The 26,392-nt window shown below is 40.9% G+C and overlaps 1 protein-coding gene across 1 annotated transcript in view; it reads right to left on the reverse strand.

The window, feature by feature from the left end:
- Positions 1-2,018: 2,018 nt before the first annotated feature.
- Positions 2,019-26,392, reverse strand: part of EPM2A (EPM2A glucan phosphatase, laforin) — a 34,908-nt gene continuing 10,534 nt past the window's right edge. The window contains exons 3-5 of the mRNA XM_053382101.1: positions 21,506-21,680; positions 6,870-7,111; positions 2,019-3,848 (exon numbers count right to left, since the gene is read on the reverse strand). Of these exons, the coding sequence (XP_053238076.1) occupies positions 3,574-3,848; positions 6,870-7,111; positions 21,506-21,680 (692 nt within the window). The 3' untranslated portion in view covers positions 2,019-3,573. The remainder of the gene's footprint in view (positions 3,849-6,869; positions 7,112-21,505; positions 21,681-26,392) is intronic.

The raw sequence follows: 26,392 nt of genomic DNA on the forward strand, positions 1-26,392 counted from the left end.
TGTAAGAATATACTTAACTCTTCACTGCAATAAATGGCATTTAAGACTGTTTCGATTTGGCTGGCTCATCCTCACAATTTACATTAAAACACTGGGGCACACTCGTCTTTTTTGCAATGCAAGAGGTGGAGGAAATAGAAGTAGCAATCACCATCTGTTGCAAATGATACAAGCTACTGTAAAAAAATTGATCATTATATATAGAGTATTATACTGTACAATAATCAGAAATACACTTACTCTTGTTTTCTTATGGTCACATAATAAACATGGGTTTACCCTGCGTATGCAGCAGGGAGGGTACTTTCATCAAGAGTACAACATGAGCACAATGGGTTGAATCATCTCTGCATACTATGGTTCTGATCCCAACTGGCTCTGCCCTATGAGGCTGCTATTTAACTTCAAAAAACTAATTGCATTAATTGCATTCATGTATTTAACATCAGATCTAATCTGGAACTGAAGAGCAGCTCTACAGACTTCTGGGATGTGAAGATGGTCTATGATAAAATTGTGCTTTAAACACCTACACCCACCGACATAGATACATATGCACAAACACACACACACATATATTTCCAATATACTGAGAAACTGAGAGTGAACTATAAAGGACAGAATATTTTTCTTATGTTTTTGCATATTTTCCATCAACAACCAATAATGGCTTCTATCCGGGACCATATATTTGTCTAGTTGAATTATATTTATGTTTACCAGTGTGGCTGTTCGTATATTATTATCGGATTTACTCCATGTAAGCGAATCATCTTTGTACTAAGCAAATGACGGGGGAATCTGCTGCATCAAAGGGCACTGTCACAAAATGAAATTCTGTTCTGTGATCTCTCCAAGATGAGTTTTTTGTGTGCGTGCTGGCCTAACAAACAGCAAACATGAGCCAAACTGTGAATAGATAGGGAATATGGGCTGATGCCAAATCCACAAAAGTAATGAAGTATATTTGTCTATCATTGTGAGTGTGTTACCTGTTTGGAAAATACACATGGCATGAATTAGCTCTAAACTGGGCTGAAATAGCACACAGAAGGCAAATGACCATACAGAAGGAACTTTAAATATACTGAAAACAATGGTAGGATAAATCATTAAAATCCAACAAGGTGATGAGAAGAACAAATGCATCAATCTAGGCTGCATAGCATGCAAAAAGCACAAGAGTTTTATTTACCAGCAGTAATAGTGCCGTTTCAATTATTTAATGACATATTGGCACAAAACTAATATTAGAAATAAAACATCAGACCAGCACACAAAATAAAATAATTAAAACAAATTTCACTCCTTTCCTTACATGCAAGAGAATGGGAATGAAAAGTAAATACTGGCAGAGCAATGCATTAGTTTTCTTTTGAAGGTGACTGCAACACTTAAATTCTATCAACACTGAAAGAAAAAGCTGAGACAGAGCAACTTACAACAATCTTGTAATGAAGGCTCAGTATTGTTCAGTAATGAAAGCAGAGGTAATAACAGCCCAGTGTGGTTATAACCATGTTGGCGATAGGTGTGCCGAGACTGAGAGCATGGCTTATCAACAACAAAGTCTCTATGCCTTTAAATAAATGGGGAACAAAGAATACTGGGATGGGACTTTTCTGTTAACTAGTGTGCATGTTAGCGATGGATGCTGGTGGAAAATCCTGGTATTTTAATATATTCTGTTACCTGCGTACAAGACAAACTGAAAGGAGCACACACACAAAAGAAAGGAACAGAATGTTGCAACAAACCAGTTTTTGAAGTGAAAGACAGAAAATCTAGATGGAAATGCAGAAGAATGGAATGGCAGAACAAAACACAGGGGAGAGTCATGCCATAAAATAATTTCACAATGGAACATAGGAAATTCACCAACTCCTAGTGAAAACAATGTTGGCATTAGATTCAGATGGAACTTGAGTCAAGAGAATTAGGTGTTAGCTTTCCCAAGCTGTCGTAAAACAAAAATAAATATGCAAAAGTTACATAACTTACATTTTTATTGGATGCACTGGGTACACTGGAAGATATGTTTAGAAACAAACAAAAGCAAAGTAGGATGCTATAGATAAGCTTGCCACTGTGCCACATATCATTTTATATGGCTTTTGGTGGAGGTGTAAGTGTGGCTGAATACTGACAGATGCAACTGTCAATTTTAGGAGCCTGCAGTGATCCACTTTCTTTTCTCTTTTACTTTTCTGTCTTTCCCTATAATTTCCTTGTATTTTTCTTTCTTTCAATCTCATCCCTTTCCTTTCTCTGATTAAGCTTTCTACACCCATTACTGACCTCACACACGAAGAGCCGTAGCCACTGTTGTTCCAATCCAGCAAATGTCATCATCAGAAAACTGTTGTGACATGCAGACTAGCCCTATAAGAGAATAGTGAGTGTGAGAGGTGGGATCCTGCATATGCAGGATTTGAAATATACCAAGTGGATTAGAACTTAAGCTTTAAAGGTTTATTTTTTATTTATTTTACTTTTTACTTAATTATTGATAAACCACATTATACATGCTTAATACACAAAAATACAAGATAATGATCCAAACATAAAAGCAAATGATCAAATAAAGATATAAAGGAGACATTCCTGAGGACCTTAAGAAATCATTTCCAACAATATTCCTGGCTTCTCTATCCTCTGGTTTTTCTTCAGATCATATAAATATTTTCCTGTTAAAAATCAGTTAAAATCGAAAAACATTATACACATTGTAAGATAAAGGTTTGCCCATACATTAGAAATAAATATGCCAATGCAGACAAGAGTAATACCCCCACTTTTTATTTTTCTTTAAAATTTTGTTCCATTACAACTTCTATTTGCCAAAGACTGTGCTAAAGGCTCCCTTTGATATGACCAAATAATCCAAACTGTCCAGGTGTGGAGGAAATGATTTTTTACTTTGTAACAGCTTGTGTTCCGATCCATTCCGTCTTCTTTCTATCCCAAGTGTTTCTCTTTTAATTCTTTGCATCATTCACCCATGCCTGATATTGTATAAGAATCTTATGTATGGGTATCCAATTGGCTAGGAAGTTTAGAGGAATTTTGCCCTGATCCAGCTAGGGGACATACCGGTACATGCTTATCTTTAGCTGGATTATGGAACTAAATGCACAATCAAGTTCTAAACTTGCAGCTCCTCTCTTGGTCCAGCTGCCCAGGCTCTGTATGTGGAGACCTGTAACAAAATCTACAGTGGTGTTGTGGAGGAAAGGAGGAAAGATGGATTTAATTCCAGCGGCTTCCCCTCCCCAAACAGCTAATCAATGTGCCAAGCAGCTAATCAATGTGATTACACCTTTTCCAACAAAGCTGCACAATCATAGCCCTGACTGCTGCACACACATTCGGCTGAATCGAAGCCATTTTGCTTAATTGTTCCAGAGAGAAAGAAAAAGCAACATATGAAAGATAAGACTCAGAAGACTTCTTCACCGTTATCACCATCATCCCACCGTTTCCTCAGGCAGTGATCCTGTTTTTGGAGCCAGTTTCACAATTCCTCAAATGCTTGGGTTTGGCAACACTTCTAGCGACGTCCTCTTTTTCTTGCTAAGGCTTGCATGAAGAGCGAAGAGGTCCAAATTTCTGAAAGAAATCCTCCTCGGCACGCACCAGAGCTTCTTCATCGATGTAGACAGCTGCTCTCCTGGAGGCCACAAAATACTGCACTTTCCTCAAGTTCCATCCTAGCACATATTTTAACCAGCCGCAGACTGCAGCTGTGGACCTGCCAACGCCTGCATTGCAATGAACGTAGACATTGTGCCCGTTCTCCAGTAGCCCGTGGAGGAGACAGACAGCCTGAGGCAACATTTGGACTCTACCTAGAATTAGAAACAGGACAACTGTCAAATGCATGACAATGCCACCCCCACAAGTTAGAAACACTGGTAGCAGTTTGTGTTTAAAATGTGTTGTGCCTTGGTTCTAGGTATGGCCATATTTAGTTTGTGAGGATTTTCACTGGTGAAACACGATTGCTCTTTTACCTTTGTGAGCTGTAATTAAATAACTGCTTTTACAGTGACAGCTCAGAGACTAGCAGAAACAACAATTGATCAGGAGTTCTTCAGCCTGTGTGTCCTCAGTCTCTTCCCTATCTAGGACTCTGACCACAGTTCACATAAGCTGCTTAATGCTACTGACACTAGTGACCCTTAAAGGTATATTTGAGTGTGTTGTCTAAACCTGAGTTTGTGGGTAAGCTTTCTCTTTGCTAACCATGAGTTGTAACCAACCTTATTTTGATGTACAGTATAGCTTTCCTGATTACAATTCTATGTATAAGAAAACACAGGGCATGAAGGGCTAATGGTAATGTCTAAGTCGGACAAAAGACACAGGTGACGAAAGGGAAACAGAGACCTCAAAAACTGATTATATATAATGAGTGTGTTCACCCCAATGCAGAGGCAATGTTTTGCCTACACAAACAGGTTTTGGTATGCAGCTGTACTGCTGTGGGATATGATAGGTCACTGTGTGCAGGAACAAGCATCCAGCAACTGCCCTTCTGTATTTTGCCCCCATATTTTGCAAATGCTGCTCCATAATTAAATACTTCCTTGTTTTCCATACTTCCACTTAACATATAATGCAATGGTCTTCTAAGAAGGCTGTAAGTAGAGAGATTTTCTCATTCTCTTTGTCCTGTTTTCCAGGGTGATCCTTTAATAAAAGATTCAGCCCAACTAATAAGGATGGAGAAATCTAATTCCCTCTGCCAACGAGAAAATGGGAAGAAAAATGTAAAGTAAGGAAGAGGGCAAAAAACCTTTATAGCACCCACTCCTTGAAATGGCCAGCGTAACTTGACACTGCCCTTTGGCAACTGCCTAGAGGTTGGTTCTAATGATGTGGAGAAGACCAAACTGTTCCTTTTGAATAATGTGTTCACAAGAGGTAATAATGGACTACTTTTTGTTGTGACTGTAACTCAAGAAGATATGAAAACTGCACATACTAAAAAAAAATGGCAATAACCAGACTTAATACGTTGAAGTCATTTCATAAAGGCCACCAGCCACTCTAGGTGGCTTTTACCTGAAGTGGAGAGATGAGGGTGGGTGGGTGGGATTAGGGTTGCTGACTCTTCATTCATTTTTGCCTCCTTGCTTCTAGTACAAGAGTGACTACTACCCTGTGCACTTCAGCTATCCCAAGCACTCAGGTTAACAATAAATATTAAAAATTGCCTTGCGTCCCAACTATGATCTCCAACATGGTATTTTGTTAAGGGTGCTGGAAACTGTAGATCTGAGAGGTACTCTACAGTTCCCATGATTCTTTTTTGGGGGCCGCGGATGCTTTAAATTGGCTTTAGGTGGTCTTCATGCAGTTTTAATCTCCAGATAAGAGCTGGCCTTTTTCAGGGCAAGTTTGGGGCACTTTGAATTTGAAGTGATCCTCCTGCAAGGTTTCTTTCTTTTGTTGGCTCTTGTTCTTTTGCTTACTGCTGGCTAATTTAATTTTATTAATTCTTGCTATTAAGTTGTAGTTGTAGTTACTGTTTTCATTGTGTATTTTTTCATCTTTCGTCGCTAGGCACTTTGCAAGTCCTTTTGGTTCAAAAAGGCAGGGCACAAATATTGTAATAGGTAGTAAATAAATTGAAAAATGTTCAAGCACTGTGACTTGGAACAACACAAACATGAAGACCATTATGGAAGTATATTGATTTTGCCTAGAAGCTATTCCTGGAACATTAAAAACAAAAGTGTAATTGTCTTCATCACAAAGTAATTTGAAATTCATGAGGGGTAGCGATCTAGTGTGTTGCATCAGAAGCAAAAGATTTTTGTGACATGAACTTTTGTGGGGAGCAGAATACTTCCGATGCATTAAAGTCACTCTGAGTGACCAGTATCAAATGTGATTCTTTGACTTTTTTGGCATATCTAGTTCCTGGGGCAAAGGGTAATATTTGATGTGAGGAGGGATGGGTGAATATTTCCATTTCGGTTTCTCTGGTACTTATTTTTCTAATTTTAAGTTCAGGTTTCCACATTCCCGCATCAACTTGCAAACCTTTTTTTAAAAAAAGAAATCATCCTGAAAACTCACCAGCATTGTAGTGTGACTTTCTCCTAATATACACATTTTTGCATGCATTTTTGCAAAGCAATTTCCCCTAATATAATGCATTTTGGAATATTATTTTCCACTAATATATTACTCTAATATATACATTCTTGTACACATTACTTGGCTGGAAAACTTTATTGCAAAATTCAGAGAAGTATAAATTTTGAAGGGTGGCTCTGTTTTGCTTCATATTAGATAGATTTGCATTAAATGTGAAATGAATACTTTCCCCTTCCACATCCCTAGATGGGGGAAAGTATGTGCTACCTTTGAGATCAATCGTGATGGTGTACTTTTTTATATATGTGGGAAAACTTCAGATTATGAAATAAATCCCTGTATATTTTGAGTACTACTGATAAAAGCAACTTTTAATTTATTGGGTATATATGATTGCTTATCTTCATTATCATCATCATCATATTATTAATCTCAGTAATAAGGATAGAGCTTTCTTTCAGGTACTGTTGAACATCAAGCGTATTCAGCGTATTTCAAGATTGCTCAATGCAGTTAAGAGCAAGCACAATTTAAACAAGTTTTTTATATATGAGAGCTGCTTGCTAAATCCATAGAACACTCTGATCTTTATCTCTGGGCATATGGTGTGCCATGGCAGCAAATTGCCTGGAAGATAACAGCAAGTAATTTGTGAAGCCGTGTGAAAGCTGATGCTAACCTTTCACACAATGTATATCTTTTCCTGAATGTTTTTCTTCTTCTTCAAGTTATTCTAACTCATGGCAGAATGTGAATATTACCTTCAGTACTCATGTCTGGTGTTGGCATCCAGACATAAGCAAGGCCTTCTTCTTTATACAGCTTCATGAGAACTTCTGGACTCATAGGTTCAGGATAGCGATTACATCCCCAGGAATTCTGAACAACGTCCCATTCAGTCTGGAAGTTCATTACAGCTGTAATGCCCAACTCTCGTTTTAGCTTTACGGTCACATGCTCCACTTGACGAGGGCAACTTCCTAACCATATATTTGGCAAAATTCTGTAAAAAAAAAAAAGACTTTCTATAAACCGGTAACATGATAAAAATACACAGGAAGGACATGATGGGTTTATGGCTGCAATAGCAGGACACCTATGCCGCCTGTACAGCTGGGGTAGCTAACCACTTTTGGCTCAAGATCTGCACTGACAGCCAGCCAAAGTATGAATAGCTTAAGTGTACATGGCCCACACAGTCACTTGCTGGGCAGAGAAGGAATGGCGGAGACTGCCTCCTCAGCCTGACCCTCCCAGAGAAGAAGACAGTTCAGAATTGCAACAGGGGTTTGAGGGAGGTCACAGCTCAGAGGCAGATGAGCAGAAAAGCTGGGAAATAATGGGAGAGGAGGAGGAGGAAGAGGAGGAGGAGGAAGCACCAGGAGGGCAACAGCTGACAGACACAGTGTCTTTAGAAAGCATTCCAGACCCCACCCCTCTCCCAGAACCTGGCAAGCCTTGAAAGTAGGAGAGCAAAGGGCTCGGCAGCAAAAGGCCCTCAGTGCCACCCATAGGGGAGATGATGACGAATGAGGAAGTGGGAGAAAAAGGGGGCAGAGAGTCACTCGGGACAACACCATTATTCTAAGAGGCTGCATCCCAAGCCTCTCTCTGTAAATATTGAATAAAAAAGCAGGTGCTAAGAACTTTTCCTTGTCTTATCCATTCCCGGCAACCTGCCGTGGGAGTTGTTTCTCTGCCGCCTGACACTTCCACACTACATGCTCATTACATGCTCATACAGACATTCACTCAGGCTGGCAGACTCATACACACATTCAGGCAGGTAGACACACAAATCGAGACAGTGCTGGTGGGGAAAAGGAAGCTGTTGCTCTCCACAGACATCTCACCGGTGTGGTAAGTCACATTCTGCCTGCACAGAGTTTGGAATGGGGTAACTTACACCAGCATGCCTTATGACAGTGGAATTGACCCCAGCTTTTTACAGTTAGGATTGTCTTGTGAGTCTGCAATAGAATTAGTTTGGATATTATAAAGCAGGATACAGTGTCCCATTGATTATCATTTGTGCTCCATTAACACTAACAGTATTCTAGCAGCCATTCATTCAGAAGGAAAACAGTGTTCTTGACATCAAGAGCTAACAGCTTTAGAAACTCTCAAAGAAAGTCTTTCTACATTTGCAGCAGAAAAGCCTTTTATATGGATAATTGATGTGAGCACTACAATATGACATACTTGTTAAACAAGGAAGCTGTCATGAGGACTGCCAGCATAAGTTATAATAGCAATTTTTACCATTCTGTTTTTACAAAATCTGCCTTAAAGAGTTGGTTCATTTGACTGTGCTTTAATGAGAGGTTTAATTCCTCCATTAAATTTATCTCTCTAGAATGTGTGGGCTCTGCTTCCACATAGTAGTAACAAACGTATTAAATACTGAATATCCTCCCTCTATAAGGTAAAGCCTCTATTAATAGCAAAACAGACTGTGCTCAGTTGAAATACTGATTTTACCAACCCAGTATCAGGACAACTGTAGCTCAAGTAATAAATCAATCACATAGGTGGAAGGCCTTCAGTAAGACCTTCCTTTTACATATAAATCATTGGGGTCAACAATACCTCACTAAATTATTTACTTATTTTTACATTGCATCACACTTTTCCTCCCAAAGAGCTCAAAGTGGCATAAACAATTCTCCCCCTATTTGTTTATTTTATATTGAAATGTAAAATCAAGTATAGAAGAAAACCATCACATAAAACAGATGGAAAATGTTGAAGCAGAGACAAAGAGCGACCATAGATTTCAGTAATACATTCCAGACTTTTGATACAATAGAAATTATAACAAATATATATAAATAAAAACACCATTGATATGGTTAACCCTTATATTCCAAGGAGATGAGCTTCATTTTCAGTTAACTTTAGTTTGTAAAACTGTGCACATCTCCCTGTTTTACTGTATTATCCACAGCCATTTATAGACGGGGGTAGGGTGAAATTGGTTATTGTCAGAGGCTCAGGAGCAGAAGAGCAGGGGAGAGAGCAAATAGAGAGCGGAGGAGAGGAATCAGAGGGGAGCGTAGGGGAATATGACAGTGGCCCGAGAGATTCCATGAGCTTCTCCAGCGAATCAGAAGATTCCCAGGAGGGGGCGCCTATGGTAAGGGCGAGGCGAGTCCCAGGGGGGACGATCCATAAACAAGGAACCAGAGGGGAGTCCCAAAGGAGTAGCGGAGGATTAGGACCAGTTCCCCCACCAGAGCACAGTGGGGGGGAAGAGTCACATGAGTCAGGACCAGCTTCTCCTCCATCGGGGAGTGGGGAAATGGAGGGAAGGCCAGGTCCAGCTAGCCTCCCCGAAAGAGGGAGCAGTGACACAAGTGTAACGGTCAGAAGGAAAGTGGGAGGCTGCGCGCGCGCGCCAAGTTCAAATGTGGAGGAGCGCGGGACAGCAGAAAACCTGGATTGGGAGCCAGGTCCTAAAGCCCGAAGGAGGGGGGGAGAAGAGTCGGCGGACTCAGCGTCAGAAGAATCTAGGAGGGCTGAGGCTCCGACTAGCAGGAGGACCCAGAGAAAGAAGGAACAGAGGAAGAGGTGGAGTAAGGCTAGAATCTTAAGCTGGTGTCAGGGGGGAGGAGATTCAGATGGGACTTCTACGGTCTGAGGCATAGACGTAGCGTTGCGCGCTGCGCGTCTGGAAATGAAACTGAACTTCAATAAAGACTTTTTAACTTGAGGAAGAAGCAGCGTTGGTCTTGTGTGAGCTGGGACCTTGGGCAGCGCTGACAGTTATGTTCTGCATTATTAACGTAAACAATAAAATCTTATCAGATAGAAAGAAAATTGACCTTGCCAGTTTGTCTCATGGTTCTTAGTTTATATGGTCATTTTTAAAGGGCTGATTCCCTACATTTGTGTACCAAGAAGAAATATCTGTTCTGGCTAGATTCCTCCAAAATCAGGCTGTTCTGGCTCCCCCTCCCAGTGTGGTGTAGTGGTTAAGAGTGGTAGACTCCTAATCTGGTGAACCGGGTTTGCTTCCCCGCTCCTCCACATGCAGCTGCTGGGTGACCTTGGACTAGTCACGCTTCTCTGAAGTCTCTCAGCCTCACTCACCTCACAGAGTGTTTGTTGTGGGGGAGGAAGGGAAAAGAGATTGTTAGCCGCTTTGAGATTCCTGAAGGGGAGTGAAAGGCGGGGTATCAAATCCAAACTCTTCTTCTTCTTCTTATTGTCTCAGCAACCCTGTGAAGTAGGTTAGGCTGAGAGACAATGACTGTCCCATGGTCATCTAGAGAGCTTCATGGCTGAGTGGGGATTTGATTCCTGGTCTCCCAGATCCTAGTCCAACACTCTAACCACTACAGTATGATCTCTATAATGTACAAAACGCTACACAAATGGTATGTGTGGGGGGGTCTAACTGACCTCAAGGTTTTTTAATCACAAAAAGTGTTTTCAAAACTTCTTTGATTGAAAGTTGGCATTAAGTCTGGCAACCTGGTGAAGTGAGGGTGCAGGCTACTTACAAACATTTGTAGATTTGACTGGGGTCTCAGTGACCTCCCCCACCAAAAGCTGAATTAGTAGGTTTTGTGCAAATTAATGGGTGGGGAGGTTCACAAAGAACGTTCTAATTTTGGAAAAAAATGTTTAAACAATTTAGGTTTGTAAAGGCATATTATAAACCTGTGGGGTACCATATGTTCATTTTTTCCCTCAGTACTGTTGAGGAATGCGGTAGAGTTGACCTCAAATGCCATAATAGTAAAAACATTGGTGTATGTGTGCCTCATGGCAATTTTCACCTCAGCATGGCTGAGACCTACCTGGAACATGGAGTTGTGAAAGAGTGACACAAAGTTTTATTTTTTCAGTGCTGTTGGGGTGTATTTGACCACACCTGTTGATGGAGGATTAATTGTATATTTAAACCAGAGGGCCATGGAAAACCAACATTCATATAATGTATAATCCTTGTTCATTATTTTCTTGTTTCTAGAAGTGTAGATCCCAAATCAAGCAGAAGAAATAAAGGCATTTTCACCCTCATGGCATCTGTTCCTGGTCCCTGAGCCTCATGTGAAATCCAAAAACTGACGTGGGAACAAGTTTCATGCACCAGACATTTAAAATTAAGCTCAGATCCTATCTATAGTCCATTTGGTCATCTCAAGTCTACAGTGTCACAATGGCTCCCGACAACTTGGCTTTCTCTTATGTGTTTTTGAGAAGCTGTTTGAGTAGCAACTATCATTTTCTATAGTCCACAAAGTAACAGGGCAATGCAAAGCTTATCCTTGAGTTAGAATCAGAACATTAAGGAGCAGTATATCCATTATAGAGACGAGGAAAAGGAAAACAAACTGTGAATGACTCACACTTCTAATTTCCCTCCTTGCAGTATAACATGAGCAGTGGGACTTAGGGATTTATCCTCTGATAAGATTCACAAGCCCCAAATAACTACTGGAGCTTAGAGCTCTCACAGTGAATGAGATCTTCAAGTCCCACTTTCCATATAATAGGGGACGTGAGAAAGTGTGCGGGGCAAAGAAGCACAAATAGTTGGTGTTCTTTTCCACCTCTGTATAATACAGAAGTCAGTTCTGTCAAATGTGGACAGGACAAGAGGCCTACAAAAACGAGTCATGCATATCAGAGCAAGTCAGGCCAACAGAGGGTAAAGGATGGTAAAACTGTCTGGACCTGAAGTGCAGCTGAGAATATTATCTACCCACTGTGACTCATGCCTCCTCTTATATTGATTGAAAATGGTCAAGGAAGCCTGCCCCAAAGCCAGGGATACCCCTAGGAGATAGAAGGGTAAGTAGCCATTTGATCCTGAGTGCCCATGAAGACTATTTTACAAGGTGATGCAAAGAGGTGGAGAGAACATTCTTTCATATGTTGTGGACTTGTAAAAGGGTAAAAGAGTATTGGGAAATGATCCATAATGAATTGGAAAAAAAGTACTTGAAAGTACTTCCCCCACAAAACCAGAATCCTTTCTGTTGGGGATAATTCAGACTGAAATTCCCAGGTGTCAAAAAAAGGTTGTTTATGTATGCTACTACTGCGGCCCGTGTTTTGTTAGCCCAAAAATTCAAAACGAGCGAGGTCCCAACAAAAGAATGGCAACTTAAGTTGACAGAATACAGTGGTACCTCGGGTTAAGAATTTAATTTGTTCTGGAGGTCCGTTCTTAACCTGAAACTGTTCTTAACCTGAGGTACCACTTTAGCTAATGGGGCCTTCCGCTGCCGCTGTGCGTTTTCTGTTCTCATCCTGAAGCAAAGTTCTTAACCCGAGATACTACTTCCAGGTTAGCGGAGTCTGTAACCTGAAGTGTCTGTAATCTGAAGCGTCTGTAACATGAGGTACCACTATATGCACAACTCGCAGACTTAACATATAGAATAAGAGAACAAGAAGAACATACGTTTAAAGAAGATTGGAAAATGTTTACTGAATACATGGGAAATAATTGTGTACAGCTGAAAACTCTAGCAGCATTGATAAATTCAACAGTGTAAACGAATTTTGATGGATGCAACAATGGAATACTGAATGGTATAGTTTTTGTAAAATATGCAGGGATTTATGATATGTAAAATGAACCATGGAGAGAGAAGGGAAGTCACTGATATCTTAAGAATGTAACATGAGTATTTTAAATTGTAAAACAGAAAATTTAATAAAATTATATACAAAAAAAACCCTATCTTACATTTCCACTGACCTGGCATTCTCATGTAAGGACTTGACAGCAAATTCTTCAGCATGAATCTAGACTCATTTTTTCTAGATTTTTCTCTAATCTTGGGTTTTTGTGTATGTTGTGTGGGGAGGTTGGTAAAAAACCAGTATGGAGGAGGATATCTCTTCCCCTCAAGACTAAGGAATAGGCCAGGTTCTGGAAGTCTGTGGCAATTTGAAAATTGAGCCAAAAAGAGCAGAGGAAACATGGGATCCTGGGAAGTCACTTTTACAGAGTGTTTCTTCTGTCAGAAGATTTTAATTAGTTTAAAGATGCCAAAGCACCAAATGCTTGGATGACTCCCTTCCCACCTTTGCAGATTCTTAATTAAATTTGACAATTCACTCTAGATATAGCTGAAGCCACACATTCTTTTCATTTAATCAATACACACGTGAATCATCTTCTCACCCACAGAGATGTTGTGAGCCTAGAGCTATAAAAGGTCTTTGCTGTTTTGACACTATTCTGCACTGCACACCACCACTCTGAAACACTAAAAAATCAGCAGCCTCATAAAACTTGCTTCTAGTCTCATGAGCAACCCATCCCTGTCCAGAAGCCTTGTAAAAAGCAGCCCCATGTAAGCAGACTTTAAGTGATGCATTTAACTTGCTTGCATCTATAATGAGGCACTATGTGGCCATCACCTATGGTTAAAAGCTAAACGCTTGCCAGAATTAAGCTACTTTGCAGAAGGAATTGGTAATAAAGTCACTCACCAGCCATTAAAGTTGTTTATACTGCTGATTTTGATTAGATGAAAGCCAATGCATTCTTTTCAAAAGCACAGCAATGAAGTCCTACTTAAACTCTGCTAAGTTGTCAAGAGAAACAGTTCACTCTACTTGACCAGTCATGTGCTGACTCAATCTCTTTGAAAGCTGCTCCACACTCTACATGGCAGATGTTCTTCCAGAGGGTCTGGCACATGTCCAAAGGGTGAACTTTACCAGTCTGATCATATGCAGCATCAGGTATGCCTGAGTTCAGTGATTTGAATGGGCACACTAACACTGCATAGGATTTGGCTATGTTACATTTGAACATAGCTTATTAATGCACAATGGACGCATCAAGGAGCAGTGACTAATTTTGGATTCCTGATCCATGCACTCTTTTTTAGATTCTCATTTTCCTTTCCAAGCTTCTGCTGCTCACTGGTACATAGTGCTCTGCCCCTTGCAGCGTTGAGCTCTCTGAAGGGAAAGAAGAGTGGTCCGGCACATTTGTTCAAAGGGGAAATTGAAAGAGGTGAGATAAAATCAGGCCCAAATTCCAAAGGGCAGTCCAGGCAGGTCAGAGGGAGAAGTGGGCAGCAGTGGGGCAAGGAGCAAAGAGAAACTTGCAGGATTTGGGAGCGAGCAGGAAAAGGCAAGGTCAAAGTGATCAAGTCTGCATTTGATAAAAGCATACTTCATTTTATATGGTATGGGATAGGAAAAGATAGTGACTAATCATAGAGAAGAGGAGTAAACCAAGATAAAGAAATGGTAAGGCCAGGCCTTAGATCCCAGCAAACTTATGGACTTCAGCAAGAGATGCAACCATTCTGGTGGCTGGAAGGCACATGATTCACTATTCACTAATCAGCCTGTTATTCAAAATGGAAAGTCTCCATTTGCTTATCACCTGTTCTTAATTTATTTGTATACAAGCTTTTTATTGAAAAGAAAATCTAGCTTTTACCTTTGTGTATGGTGCCATTTAGCTTCATACTTCTGTGCCACTACATCACAAGCGTGTTGTACACAATTATAGTAGCTCATTAGCTATAAAGGCAGCTAAGATTAAGATACCTATTTTGTTTTTTCTGTTACTCTTTGGAATTATCCACTGCCTTGCGGGATATCTTCAGAAGAAGAAAATGCTAAGGAGTAAACCCTATACAAATCCAGAATGGAGTCCCTATGACAGTTGGATGGTGCCTCGCATGCCTTCTTCTGGCAACTCCTCCAGCCAAGCTGATGCCAATTGTATTGCTCTGCTTTCCTTTGGACCATACCAGCAGGGCCGAGGGGAGAGTGCTGTCATCTGGGCAGCCCAGGACAGCCATACAAACGCCTAGGCTTGTGCCCTGGAGAGCTCACTTTGCTGAAACAACTTGGGAAGCTCATTTTTCATCTAAATTGTATAATTAGGAGGAGCAGAATTTTGTATTTATAATTTCTTTCTTATTTGCTACCGAAGCTGTACGTTTTAAGACAATTCTACTCCAGGGCTTTTATATGGCAGAAATGAAATAGACTACAATACATTTTCTATGCTCATTTCCCTCTTTTTTCATTATTTGTGGCACACTGGTGAAAAGTAATTAAGCACTGGCAAATTTTCTTCTTAGATGTTATTTAGTCTACTTATCTGAGATCCTCACAAGGGAACAGACTTGGCAACTAAAAGGAGGCAGGCACCTTTTTATCACCGTTTAACACCACATTATATAGTGATATACAACATGTTTGAAAGCATGGAATAATAAGTGTTATGTCACCTGCTTATGAAACTATTCATGCTGAATTTAAGAGTCTGGTTTTCTGCCCTACAAGGTGAATAGTGCATTATATTTGCTACAACAGGCAGAAAAATTATTAAGCTGTCCGCCAAGACCCTTAGCAATTGCCAGGTAGCCCGTGGAAGGGAGTTTAGAAAATCCCAGAAGGAGCAGCATGAGTAATAATGGGTAGTTAATTGGTCCATTCATTATAATAAAAGGATAATTCACGGATGGAATCCTGTCATTGTTCATTCAGGGATGGGGAACTTGTAGTCCTCCAGTTGTTGTTGGACTCCAATTTCTTCAGCCACAGCCAGCATGGCGAATTGTCAGGAATGATGGGAGATGTGATCTAAAAACACCTGGAGGGCCACAGGTTCCTTATTCCTTATATAGACTAAAGTGCAATCCTATACCCACTTACCTAGAAGTGCAATCCTATACCCACTTACCTCAGTTGTCTGAACAAAGTGTAATTGCTTTCGCTTTTTATAGGAAGGGGTTAATTTCACTCTCAAAATTATGAAACCCATTTTATCAACATGACCTCTTCCCTTGGATTTAATATTAATGGGAAAAATGCATGTTCTGTCCAATTCCTTTACTCTTTTGTATCTATCAGGTATTTATAATCTTGGTAAAAAGTTGTGGGGAGTGGGAAGGAGAATATGGAATGAGACACATCGTTCTGATTTTCACGTCTTCAATGTTGCTTAGCCAGTAAAGAGGAAATGAAATCCATATTTCAAACAGGTTGGCAAACTGACAGAGCTCAATTTTTTTTATCGTGGTTCACAGAGATTTGAACAACATTTTTAACTGTTATAGGAGCTGTACATCTAGCCCCCTGAGTATCACAATAAAATCTCCCGCTGCATAGCATTAAAGTGGGGAAATGGGAGATTTTTCAAATGAGCCTCTTAAGTACTCTCTCTACAAGCACAGCCACAATTCAACTGTTTGGAATTTTGTTTTCTGCAGAAACAAAAGGTCTCACGGGGAAAAAACTGCAATGATTCAGTAATGTTGTTTACTTTTAAAAATAAGAAATGTTATAAAAACTAAGCTATAGGCGAGGAATATGCAAGTTTTCTTCTGATAAACCATATATAGGCTTCTGAGCTAAAATATGAAAGTTGTAGATAAGCTTGAAACAATATACAGTCCAAAGACACAATAAGGTTGCATCGGTAGGATTCTGGAATCCATGAGGATTTGAACTTATGTTCTCTTATGATATATGAGGAGGCAGGGGGAAAAGAGTCCCTGTGCTCTCACTGGGCCTGTGGGGTGCTAAAGTATTGTCCAGAGCAGAGAGGAAGGAGAAAGTACATTTATTTACTTATTTCAGAATAAATACACTCGAGGAATACTCAAGTGGTGTACAGGCACTACAGGCATATGCCTCTGGATTCACACGTAGCTGCAGCAGTCTCAGGGCCAGCTAGGGAGGGGGAAGAAATTCAGATTGCACTTAAAGGTGAACCCATCTAATTCACATGTTCTGAAACACAGCCATCCTTCGAAAATTTGATGACTTTTGCAACGCAATTGTCCAGCTAAGCGATGTGTACAAAAACGCATATATTGGAGTGAGTGTGCATTAAAATTCACATGTCTGAGAAAACAACATACAAAAATGTGTATATTAGGGGACATAGCTAACCTAGAAGCTCGGCTGCAAAGCACTCCGCTGGGATGCCAGAAGAAGTCCAAAGTGTGGATAAGTGATGATGACTTGGCCTATGAAGTTTTGTAGCCAGTAAGTTAAGGTAAAGGGACCCCTGACCATTAGGTCCAGTCGTGACCGATTCTGGGGTTGCGGTGCTCATCTCGCTTTACTGGCCGAGGGAGCCGGCGTACAGCTTCCGGGTCATGTGGCCAGCATGACTAAGCCGCTTCTGGCGAACCAGAGCAGCGCATGGAAACGCCATTTACCTTCCTGCAGGAACGGTACCTATTTATCTACTTGCACTTTGATGTGCTTTCGAACTGCTAGGTTGGCAGGAGCAGGGACCGAGCAACGAGAGCTCACCCCGTTGTAGCCAGTAACCAAGATTAAAAGGCTTTATCTATTCCAGAGGCTATCAGCAGAAACAAAAGAGTAAAGTTGGAGGAATAGTCACTGTAACTGGAAGACTGTTGGGAAGAGAAAGTGTAATGTGAGAACTATGATTGGCTGCCTACCCTGGCTTGGAGAACTGTCTGCATACTGGATTCATGGGTGAGGGAAAATAAACTGTTATAGGTCTGTTTGCCCTAAACAAACCCCAGACAATATTTAATGAATGGAATCAGTGAAGATTGGGAAGCATGTCTGACTTTATCTGAGATCCTGTGCAGTAGAAGCAATAGGGATGATGAAGGGGAACATTTGTTACCCATAGCGAGACATCTAGATGAAACAAAAATACTATAACAAGCCAAGCTTTCAAGCCTTGGAACCATGAAAGGCAGATGGGTTCAGAGAGATGGACAATTTGTATTTCATACAGTATTTTAGATTCAGACATATATATATATATAGAGAGAGAGAGAGAGAGAGAGAGAGAGAGATGCATTAAAGTTGCACTCCTGTATACACTTGTTTGTGAGTATAGTGCTTAGCTCAGTTTCCATAGGATCAGGCTGCCAATTGGAGTATTTTTAAGACAACAGGTCACACAGTAATAAAAACAGAAAACTTAGGGTGACATTACTTGACATTGCTTTGCTCTTTTTTTCTTTTTTTGCTGCTCAGTTCCTTACGTGGGATATTTAAATGATAAATGATGCACTAAATATATTTAACTTTCCTGAGCTATTTGAGTTCCAATGCTGTTTGGTCTGAAATCAATGGCAGAATTCCCACTGACTTCAAAAGGGACAGGTTAAACCCATTAGCATGCATTAAAAGCAACTCAAGTCTTGTTTCCCTGTTTTAAATGAGAGCCTGTATCTAGACTCTCTTTAAAACTTACAATACAATCAATGACTTTGGCTCTGTAGCTCATTATTTTTTAGCCTTGTTACTGATGCAGTTGCTATTGAACTTCTAGGGAAAGAGAAGGGGAATTGGGCCTCAGAATTTAGTTCCAAAGGTAGAAATCCCAATAGATGCCATAGCTCTGTTCTTAATTAATTATTTAACCACAGGGCAACTTTTCAGCTTTCTACTCAAATGGCACAGCTCACTGAATTCCAGTTAAAAGTCGTCACTTTCTCCACCATAGCTCATGCTATAATTTAGCAATAAAAAATCACTCCAGGGTGACACTTAGCACACAGGTTATTTTTCTTTAAACAGCTGAATGGATTTCTTGCTTCTCTTTCATACTTAGTTCTCATATACATACATATGAATATATATATATATATATATATATATATATATATATATATATATTCCAGACAAAGCATTTTTCTTTTCAGAGGTATATTAATAATTCACTGTTGACGTTACCTTTATTAACAATGATTAGAAGTTTTAATGGCTTTTATGAAACAACTAATTTTGTTACAGCAAGGCAAAGAGTCAAAGCTAACATAGCCACTACCACAATACTTGCTGCAATTGTTCTTATAAAATACTTATCGAAAAGATTTTTAAAAATCCAATGCATTTTGAGTATAAGACTCTTCCATTTAGGGTAAGTAATAAAGCAATCTTGAAAACTACTTATTCCTGACTTCAAGGTGGCATTTCGAGTTAAGCTCATTATCCATTCCCAAATGTTATATTTGAGGCACTGCAGTACCACACTGCACATATTCATGCCTAAATGGTTGACAGCTAGGCCTGAATGCGGGTCTATGTGCTGACAAGGCAACAAGCATTAGAGGGATGTTGCCATCAGTTCTTGGGACCTGACTACATTTGTAGTGTGGTGGGGATCTTGAAGATCAGACATTATCCAAAGCTTGAATCTGAGTTGCAAACTACAAACTATCATCCTGACCAGTTTATTTTCAATTATTACAGCAATATTACAATTACACTGCACTTGATCCAGCAAGGGAAAACTATGTGCTGAAGAAAGGTTACATGCACATAGCCAGCATGGATGTGTATCTGCACCGTTATACTCAGCCGGTCACTTTCAACACTATTATTTTTTTAATGTATGACTAGAGCTGGACGCGGGTGGCGCTGTGGGTTAAACCACAGAGCCTAGGACTTGCTGATCAGTAGGTCAGCGGTTCGATTCCCTGTGAGGGGGTGAGCTGCCGTTGCTGGATCCCTGCTCCTGCCAACCTAGCAGTTTGAAAGCACGTCAAAGTGCAAGTAGATAAATAGGTACCGCTCCGGCAGGAAGGTAAACGGCGTTTCCGTGTGCTGCTCTGGTTCGCCAGAAGCGGCTTAGTCATGCTGGCCACATGACCCGGAAGCTGTACGCCGGCTCCCTCGGCCAATAAAGCGAGATGAGCGCCGCAACCCCAGAGTCGGTCACGACTGGACCTAATGGGCAGGGGTCCCTTTACCTTAGAGCTGGATCAAGGCTGTAGGATTGGGTAAGGAATAAGAGGAGATGGGCAGAGGAAGGGGGTGTGGTGGGGGCGGGCTTGCCTGGGTGTTACCACTGGGGGGCGGGTGACAAAATGCCGGGCGGCACTCACCTCGCGGCCTGCAGCGCGCCCGCTTCACACGTCTCTCCTGCGAGTGACAAGGTGGCTTGGGCGCCCACAGGCTCCGTGCTGCCCCAGACGGTCCGCCCACCCACCCCCCCAGCTGTAGGGCAGCTGAGTGGGAGGAGGCAGGCAGACTCCTTGGAGGCCCCACGGAGCATCCTGCCCCAGCTTGCCCCGCCCCCCAGGCAGGTTGCCCCACCCCTGGGCGCAGGGCACGTGCGGTGCCCAATCGGCTTGCTCCGCCGCTGTATGAACCCCAACTTTTAAAGAGCATATTTGGAAAAATCTAGATCACTTCAAAAAGTCATATTGTAATACATCTCAGTTTGAATGTTCTGCCTTTCCAAGGCTGGCTCCTTTGGGGCAAATCACAACTTTCCCCTTATATATCACATCTTCAAATGCACATACACCCAGTGGTTTTCCTTTCACACATGAGGTTTCTTTTTAAGATTACTTATTTATAATTACATTTATACCCCACCTTTCGTCCAAGGAGGTCAAGAATAGGGGAAGCATGCTTCAAGAGCCAACCTTGGCATCTGGTGCTCTCACATAGCTCTATCCCATTTGCTTCATGTTGGCCAGCCTCAGCCTTACAAGGGAAGCCAGCTGCACGTACAGTATGGCAGCTCTGTGGCTTTGTTTAAAAGAACCAAACTTGCTTATCTCCAAGTGCCAGGCTCCTGGCACTGTACCTGTCTACCAGTCTTACACCTACTGCTGCCCAGCTTCCTGACCCAGCATCTGGCTTCATTCTCCGCTGCCAGCTTCTGGCTCTGCTCATCGCAGTTTGACTGTGAATTCCTTATCTCATCTCTTTGTTTTCCATGTTTATTCTCTTCACCATTCAACACCTGGCATCTGTTATTACCGCCATTAGTCAAGATGTTGAAATTGGAGATTAGCTACCTATCTGCAGATGTTGTAGAATGCTATTGAGAATCTTGTTTACTGGACAATAACTATTTTAGTTCTAGAGGGCAGACAGGACAATGCTTTGCTACTTCAAATAAAGACGACAGCAGCTGGTGTTAAAAATAAGCATCCCGTGTTATAATCAGATTGTCAGTTGACACAATGTCAGATGTTTCTAAAATTATGCAAGTTAAGTTGACTGGCAGTTTTTCGCATTAGCTGATTCCAATAATTGATCTTCCAAGTGGTATCAGTAAAGGAGACCACCACTTATCAAGTGCCCCATAAAAGCATGCAAAAGCAGTCTTCTGATCATCCAGGGCAGCTAGAAATTCACCTTGAGGGTGGGGGAACAAATGTGTAAATGTGAGTTTCTAGTCAGCACAACTGCAAGCAAAACTTTTGAAAAAGTGACTGGGGTATCTGAGCACCCACATGTTTGCATATGATCACCCATCAGCAAATAATACAAAGTATTTTGTTTTCCCAGCTAAGTCTTCAATCTTAATCATACTTATTAGGACATAAATCATACTGAACGCAGCATGACTTGCTTCTGAGTAGACATGCTTAGGATCATGAAGTAAATCACCATCTTCCCATGCTGTTTTTCATAACACCTAATCTCTTTTTTTTGTTACCTGGAGTAGTGAATAGCTTGATGTCCAGCAATATTAAAATAGAAGTCAGTTGTATGTTTCATCTCATCAGTATGGCCAGAAACCTCAATCCAATGGCCTATTGGGAGGCAGTAAACTCCATCGACCAAATTGCTTGGGTTATAGACACTACATCGATCATGGTGGGGCCCGTTGCCTGAAATGAGAACACACACAATTTGTCAGTCAATATAGCTCAATGGTGTAAAAACAAAGAGCTCTGAATTCATGGGATTTTCATTCAGTCAGCAGGGAGGGTACACATTATAAACACACACAAGCAAACATATTATAGGTTGATCCGGACTTAATCATACTTAGAGTAGACCTATTGAAATCAAAAACTAAAGTCCAATTGATTCCAGTTGCTCTGCCATAAGCATGACCAAGTCTGGATTCAACCCTATCTGTATCCTGTTGTGGGGAAAGCAATGCAGCCATCCATTGGAGTAGAAGTCATTTTCCTTCAGGAAATGGAAACACAAGGTGTTGTGTAGTTAAACCTAAATTTAAAGCGGGAAATGACTCCTTTCATTAACTGTCACTAGAATTCCTTTTCTCACAAGCTAATGACCACATGTGCAAAATGTTACTATTCAGCGATGCCTTCAAAATACTGTTTCATCTACAAGGTTTTCTAAAATTTTCACCTTTCTTATTATAAATCCATCACTCAAGGAAGCAGATGTAGTGAGAACTCCTGAGCAGATGACTGCCACATTATGTTTCTAAATGAAGTGACCTAGACACCAGCAACCACTTTGTGCTAATTCTGCACCAGAGATTTCAACACACATTGTTTATCTGTGGATTCCTTCCCTATTTCAGGCATTAAGAGTGCCATCTGCTGTGTAAAACATGGCATGTGCCACCATGAAATCTCTTGCCTGGATTTGTAAACCCTAACTCCATATTTGGAAAGCCAAACAATGTTTTTTCTAGCTTTTACAGACTGTTTATGAAACATCTGGTTAATTCTTGTTTTAAAAGTAAGGTGTACTTTAGTGAAAGAGAATTTAACTACCAGAAAGGTAGATCAAAGAGACAGGAAGTAATATCAAATATGGATCAAATCCTGTATAAATCACCATTAGCCCAAATGGACTTGTTCCTGAGAACAGAGACTCCTCCACAGAATCACTACCAGGCCCCCAAAGTAAATCAGTACTGGGGACTTCTTCTTCTTCATCTTCTTCTTCAATGCCCCCCCAATTGCAAGATCAGTTTGGTCTTGAGCCAGAGAATAAAATCAGAGAGGCATCTAAAGGAGAAAATGTTGTGCAAATCTGGTAGATTGAAAAAGGTCTTCCTTTTTCTTTTTTAAAGTACAAGTGCACAGAAAAACACAGACATACACATTTGCCCACAATCAATCTTAGGTTTCTAGAACTTATGGTGGGCAGGGAAGTACTAATTGACACAAACGGACAACAGCACAAAGTGCGAATACATCCCATCAAGCACTGCCCAATGATGTAGATGGGAAACATAAGGGTAGATTTCAGTGGCATAAAACTGGAAGCCCTCATGTGTGGATGAAGATGCACAAATGACCATATGGAAACAGCTACCTACATATGCATTAACACTCCACTGTGGTGATGAGAGATGAAGTTCTAGACCTTATTGAGAAATTGAAAAAGGACAAACCATCAGGTCCAGATGGAGTTAATCTAAGAGGGGGGAAATCCATATGAGATTGGGGGCAGGTTATGGGGAGGGAAGGAATGGTATCCCCTGATAGATCTTTTCTCTTGTCCAGACCAGACCATTCTGGCAATAGGAGAATTGGAAACGCTAAGAGCAGGAGCAGCTACTGAATTCAACTCATGCCTCTCCTCCTGTGAGAGACACAGATCATCTCTCCAGGCCTTTAATGAATACTAAAAGATATACTCATTCACAATCTGTTCCTTTGTTTCAGAACAAATGAAAAATAAACCTAACAGGCTCTTTTAAGTTCAGCTTTCTATTCATTCTGAAATTACTTCAAGCCCAGATTTGGATGTACTTCCTTGGTGTTCCTCTGAATTAGCAGATTTAGTTGATCAGTCCCCAATCCACACATACAATGAAAACAGGCTTTGGGGCCAATCTTGAAGGCTGAATTTCATGTAGAAATATCTGGACATAAAATGCTCTTGTACGTGGTAGAATATGCAGCTCACATCTGGCAAAACCACAGTAGGGCAACAAATGTATAATATATCCTCATACACAGAGGCAAGAAACATCACCAGATTTACCTATTTTTGCTCAAAAAGGAGTTAACATAGTATCACACCCTTCATGAGGAAGCTTTTTGGTGTTTTGAGGGAAGGACTGTGATTGGCTACTCAGTTTGTAACTTTAAGCAGTTATACATTGAAAAATAAATGTCTGCAATATACCACTTTAGAAATAATGGCTGTTTAAATCATCAACCTTTTTTCAATTTCCACATATCCCCTTCTCCCATACAGAGTTTAAAGGACAAAATTAATCAGTTTCCACCCACCTCCTCTTTTACTTGCTGAATAATAAATGAAAGAAACACAAAAATCACTTTGGAATAGGGATGTGGCCAAACAAAGAGCACATTAGTAAAGTCCAGATCGATTGACAAATACATTTTTCTCTCATTGCTATAGCTTTAGCTTTCCTATTTGGATAAATGTAGTTTTAAGAATTTCTTTTTTAAAGAAAGTGTTTTCTTAACATGAAATAAAACACAACCTTGTACAGCACCACTGCAATATTTAATCCATTTCATTTACAAATCACACAAAAGCTCAGATCCTATAAGTTAGCTCAAGGAAGTACATGCACGGGAAGCTCCTGGTCCTTCCTTCCCACTGTAACCATCCTTGCCTGGTTTTTGCCCCCGTCCTACATTGTCCAGGAGCAGTTTTCCAGGGGACAGAACAGCAACTGCTCACATTTCCACTTACAAGAATTAGATAGCAGAGAATGGGAAAACCCTATGCTTGAGACCCTGGAAAATTACTGCCAGTCAGAGTGAACAGTACTAAGCTAGATGGACAAATAAAGCAGCTTCCTATGTCCTTCCTAATATTGATTGATTGATTGATTGATTGATTGTATTGATATATCACCTTTTCCTCCAAGAAGCTCAGGGAGGTATACATGGTTCTCCCCTCCCCCATTTTACCTTCACAGCAACTCTGTAACGTAGGTTGTTAGGTCCAAAGACAGTGACTGGCCCAAGGGTACCCAGTGAGCTTCATGGCTCAGTGGGGATTTGAACCCTGGTCTCCCAGGTCATAGTCCAACACTTTAACCATTGCATCATACTGGCTTTCCAGTACACACACAAACACTTCTACCACACTAGAAAAGGAGCGGTTGAGAAAGGGCCTGTGGAAGCCTGTAGGCTGCTCTCAGGCTCTTTTGCTCTTATGCAAACACAATTGGCATGGGGAAGATGGTTTCTGTGCAAGGACACTTTACTCAACGTGGTGCGCAAAGCCTAAAAGCTGGAGCTGTGTGCCTGCATTATGTCCGTTACTGGTGTGGCCTGGATATCCTATGTGGAAGGAAATTTTCATGTCTAAAGGCTAAGATTAAAAACAATGGAGCCCATCACTGACAAACATTAGGAAGCCAAATAATGGTTATTCTTGAAAGGATATATTTCTGTATCAAGGATTCCAAACTAAGTCCTTTTTTATTCCACTGTTGTTCAAAAACTCTCCCATGCAATTTGCTTGCACATCAACATGTCCAAGAACAAAGCAATCAGCAAACTCTGCCTTACAAATCAATCTTTGTGAACAGTCTTTCTTTCAAAGCCTGCAGGACTGCCCATATGGCTCCTGGCATGATGCGTAAGAAAGATGATCAAACTGGCATATCAAAAAGCCACTGGCTTTATTGCAAAGGAGATTAAAACAAAGATCTCTGAGCAATGAGCAGCTCATATGGGAGAGAAGAACAAACAAGAATATGAAAAGCAAGTAAGACATGATCAAAAGAAAGAAGTAATCCAGAGTAGCCCAAGATCAGTGATGGGAGGGAAAACATAAGCTCCAAAAGGGTGTGGGAAGAGGGAGGAGGTGCAAACATCAAAAGAGCTGAACTCAAGCACACAGCATGCTGGGTAGCATCTTATGCATAGAAACCTGTAACACAAGCAGGCTAAGAGTCCTAGGGCAGTTCCAAGTGGTCCCAGCATTCTTGTAAGGCGTCCACTATCCACTTTATTAATGGTTGCAAAGTAAAATAGGCATAGAGAGCAATGTTTCTGAAAGAAACATCCAGCTAGCCAACTAAGGAAAAACCATATCGAATGCACCATATTTCATGTGCTCTCCCAGGGGAATCTGAGTACAGAAAACAGATTTTCTCATGGTGTGATATGTTCACTAGATCTGAAATTGGTGCCCTTGTTACTGTTCCAGAGACTTGATCACCACACTGGGTCTGGCATGTCTGTTTGTAAGTTCTGTTTTCTGGATTGTGACTGCACCAGCCATGCCATTTGTGCATTCATCAGCACTGTCAGATACAGGACCAATAATTTCAGGGTGTGTCCTTCCCAAGTGAATCTACTGACACTGGAGCTCACATTGCATCTCTCAAACACTAAGGAGACATCTCTGCTACATGACATCAATGACTGTACTATACAGACTCCTCAGTATCAGGAGATCTCTGAGAAGCTTTCCCCAAACTTGACACCCCACTTCCTAGAAAAATTCAACAGCTGCAGAAAAGGGTACTGGCCCTTTAAGTGCCAGATGCAGCATTCAAGGAGCAGGGCTTTCTTCTGGGATAGCTCAGTTAGTAGAGCATGAGACTCTTAATCTCAGGGTTGAAGGTTTGAACCCTACACTGGGCAAAAGATTCCTGCATTGCAAGAGGCTGGAT

Source organism: Podarcis raffonei, chromosome 3 (assembly GCF_027172205.1).
Source record: "Podarcis raffonei isolate rPodRaf1 chromosome 3, rPodRaf1.pri, whole genome shotgun sequence".
NCBI classification, from domain to species: domain Eukaryota; kingdom Metazoa; phylum Chordata; class Lepidosauria; order Squamata; family Lacertidae; genus Podarcis; species Podarcis raffonei.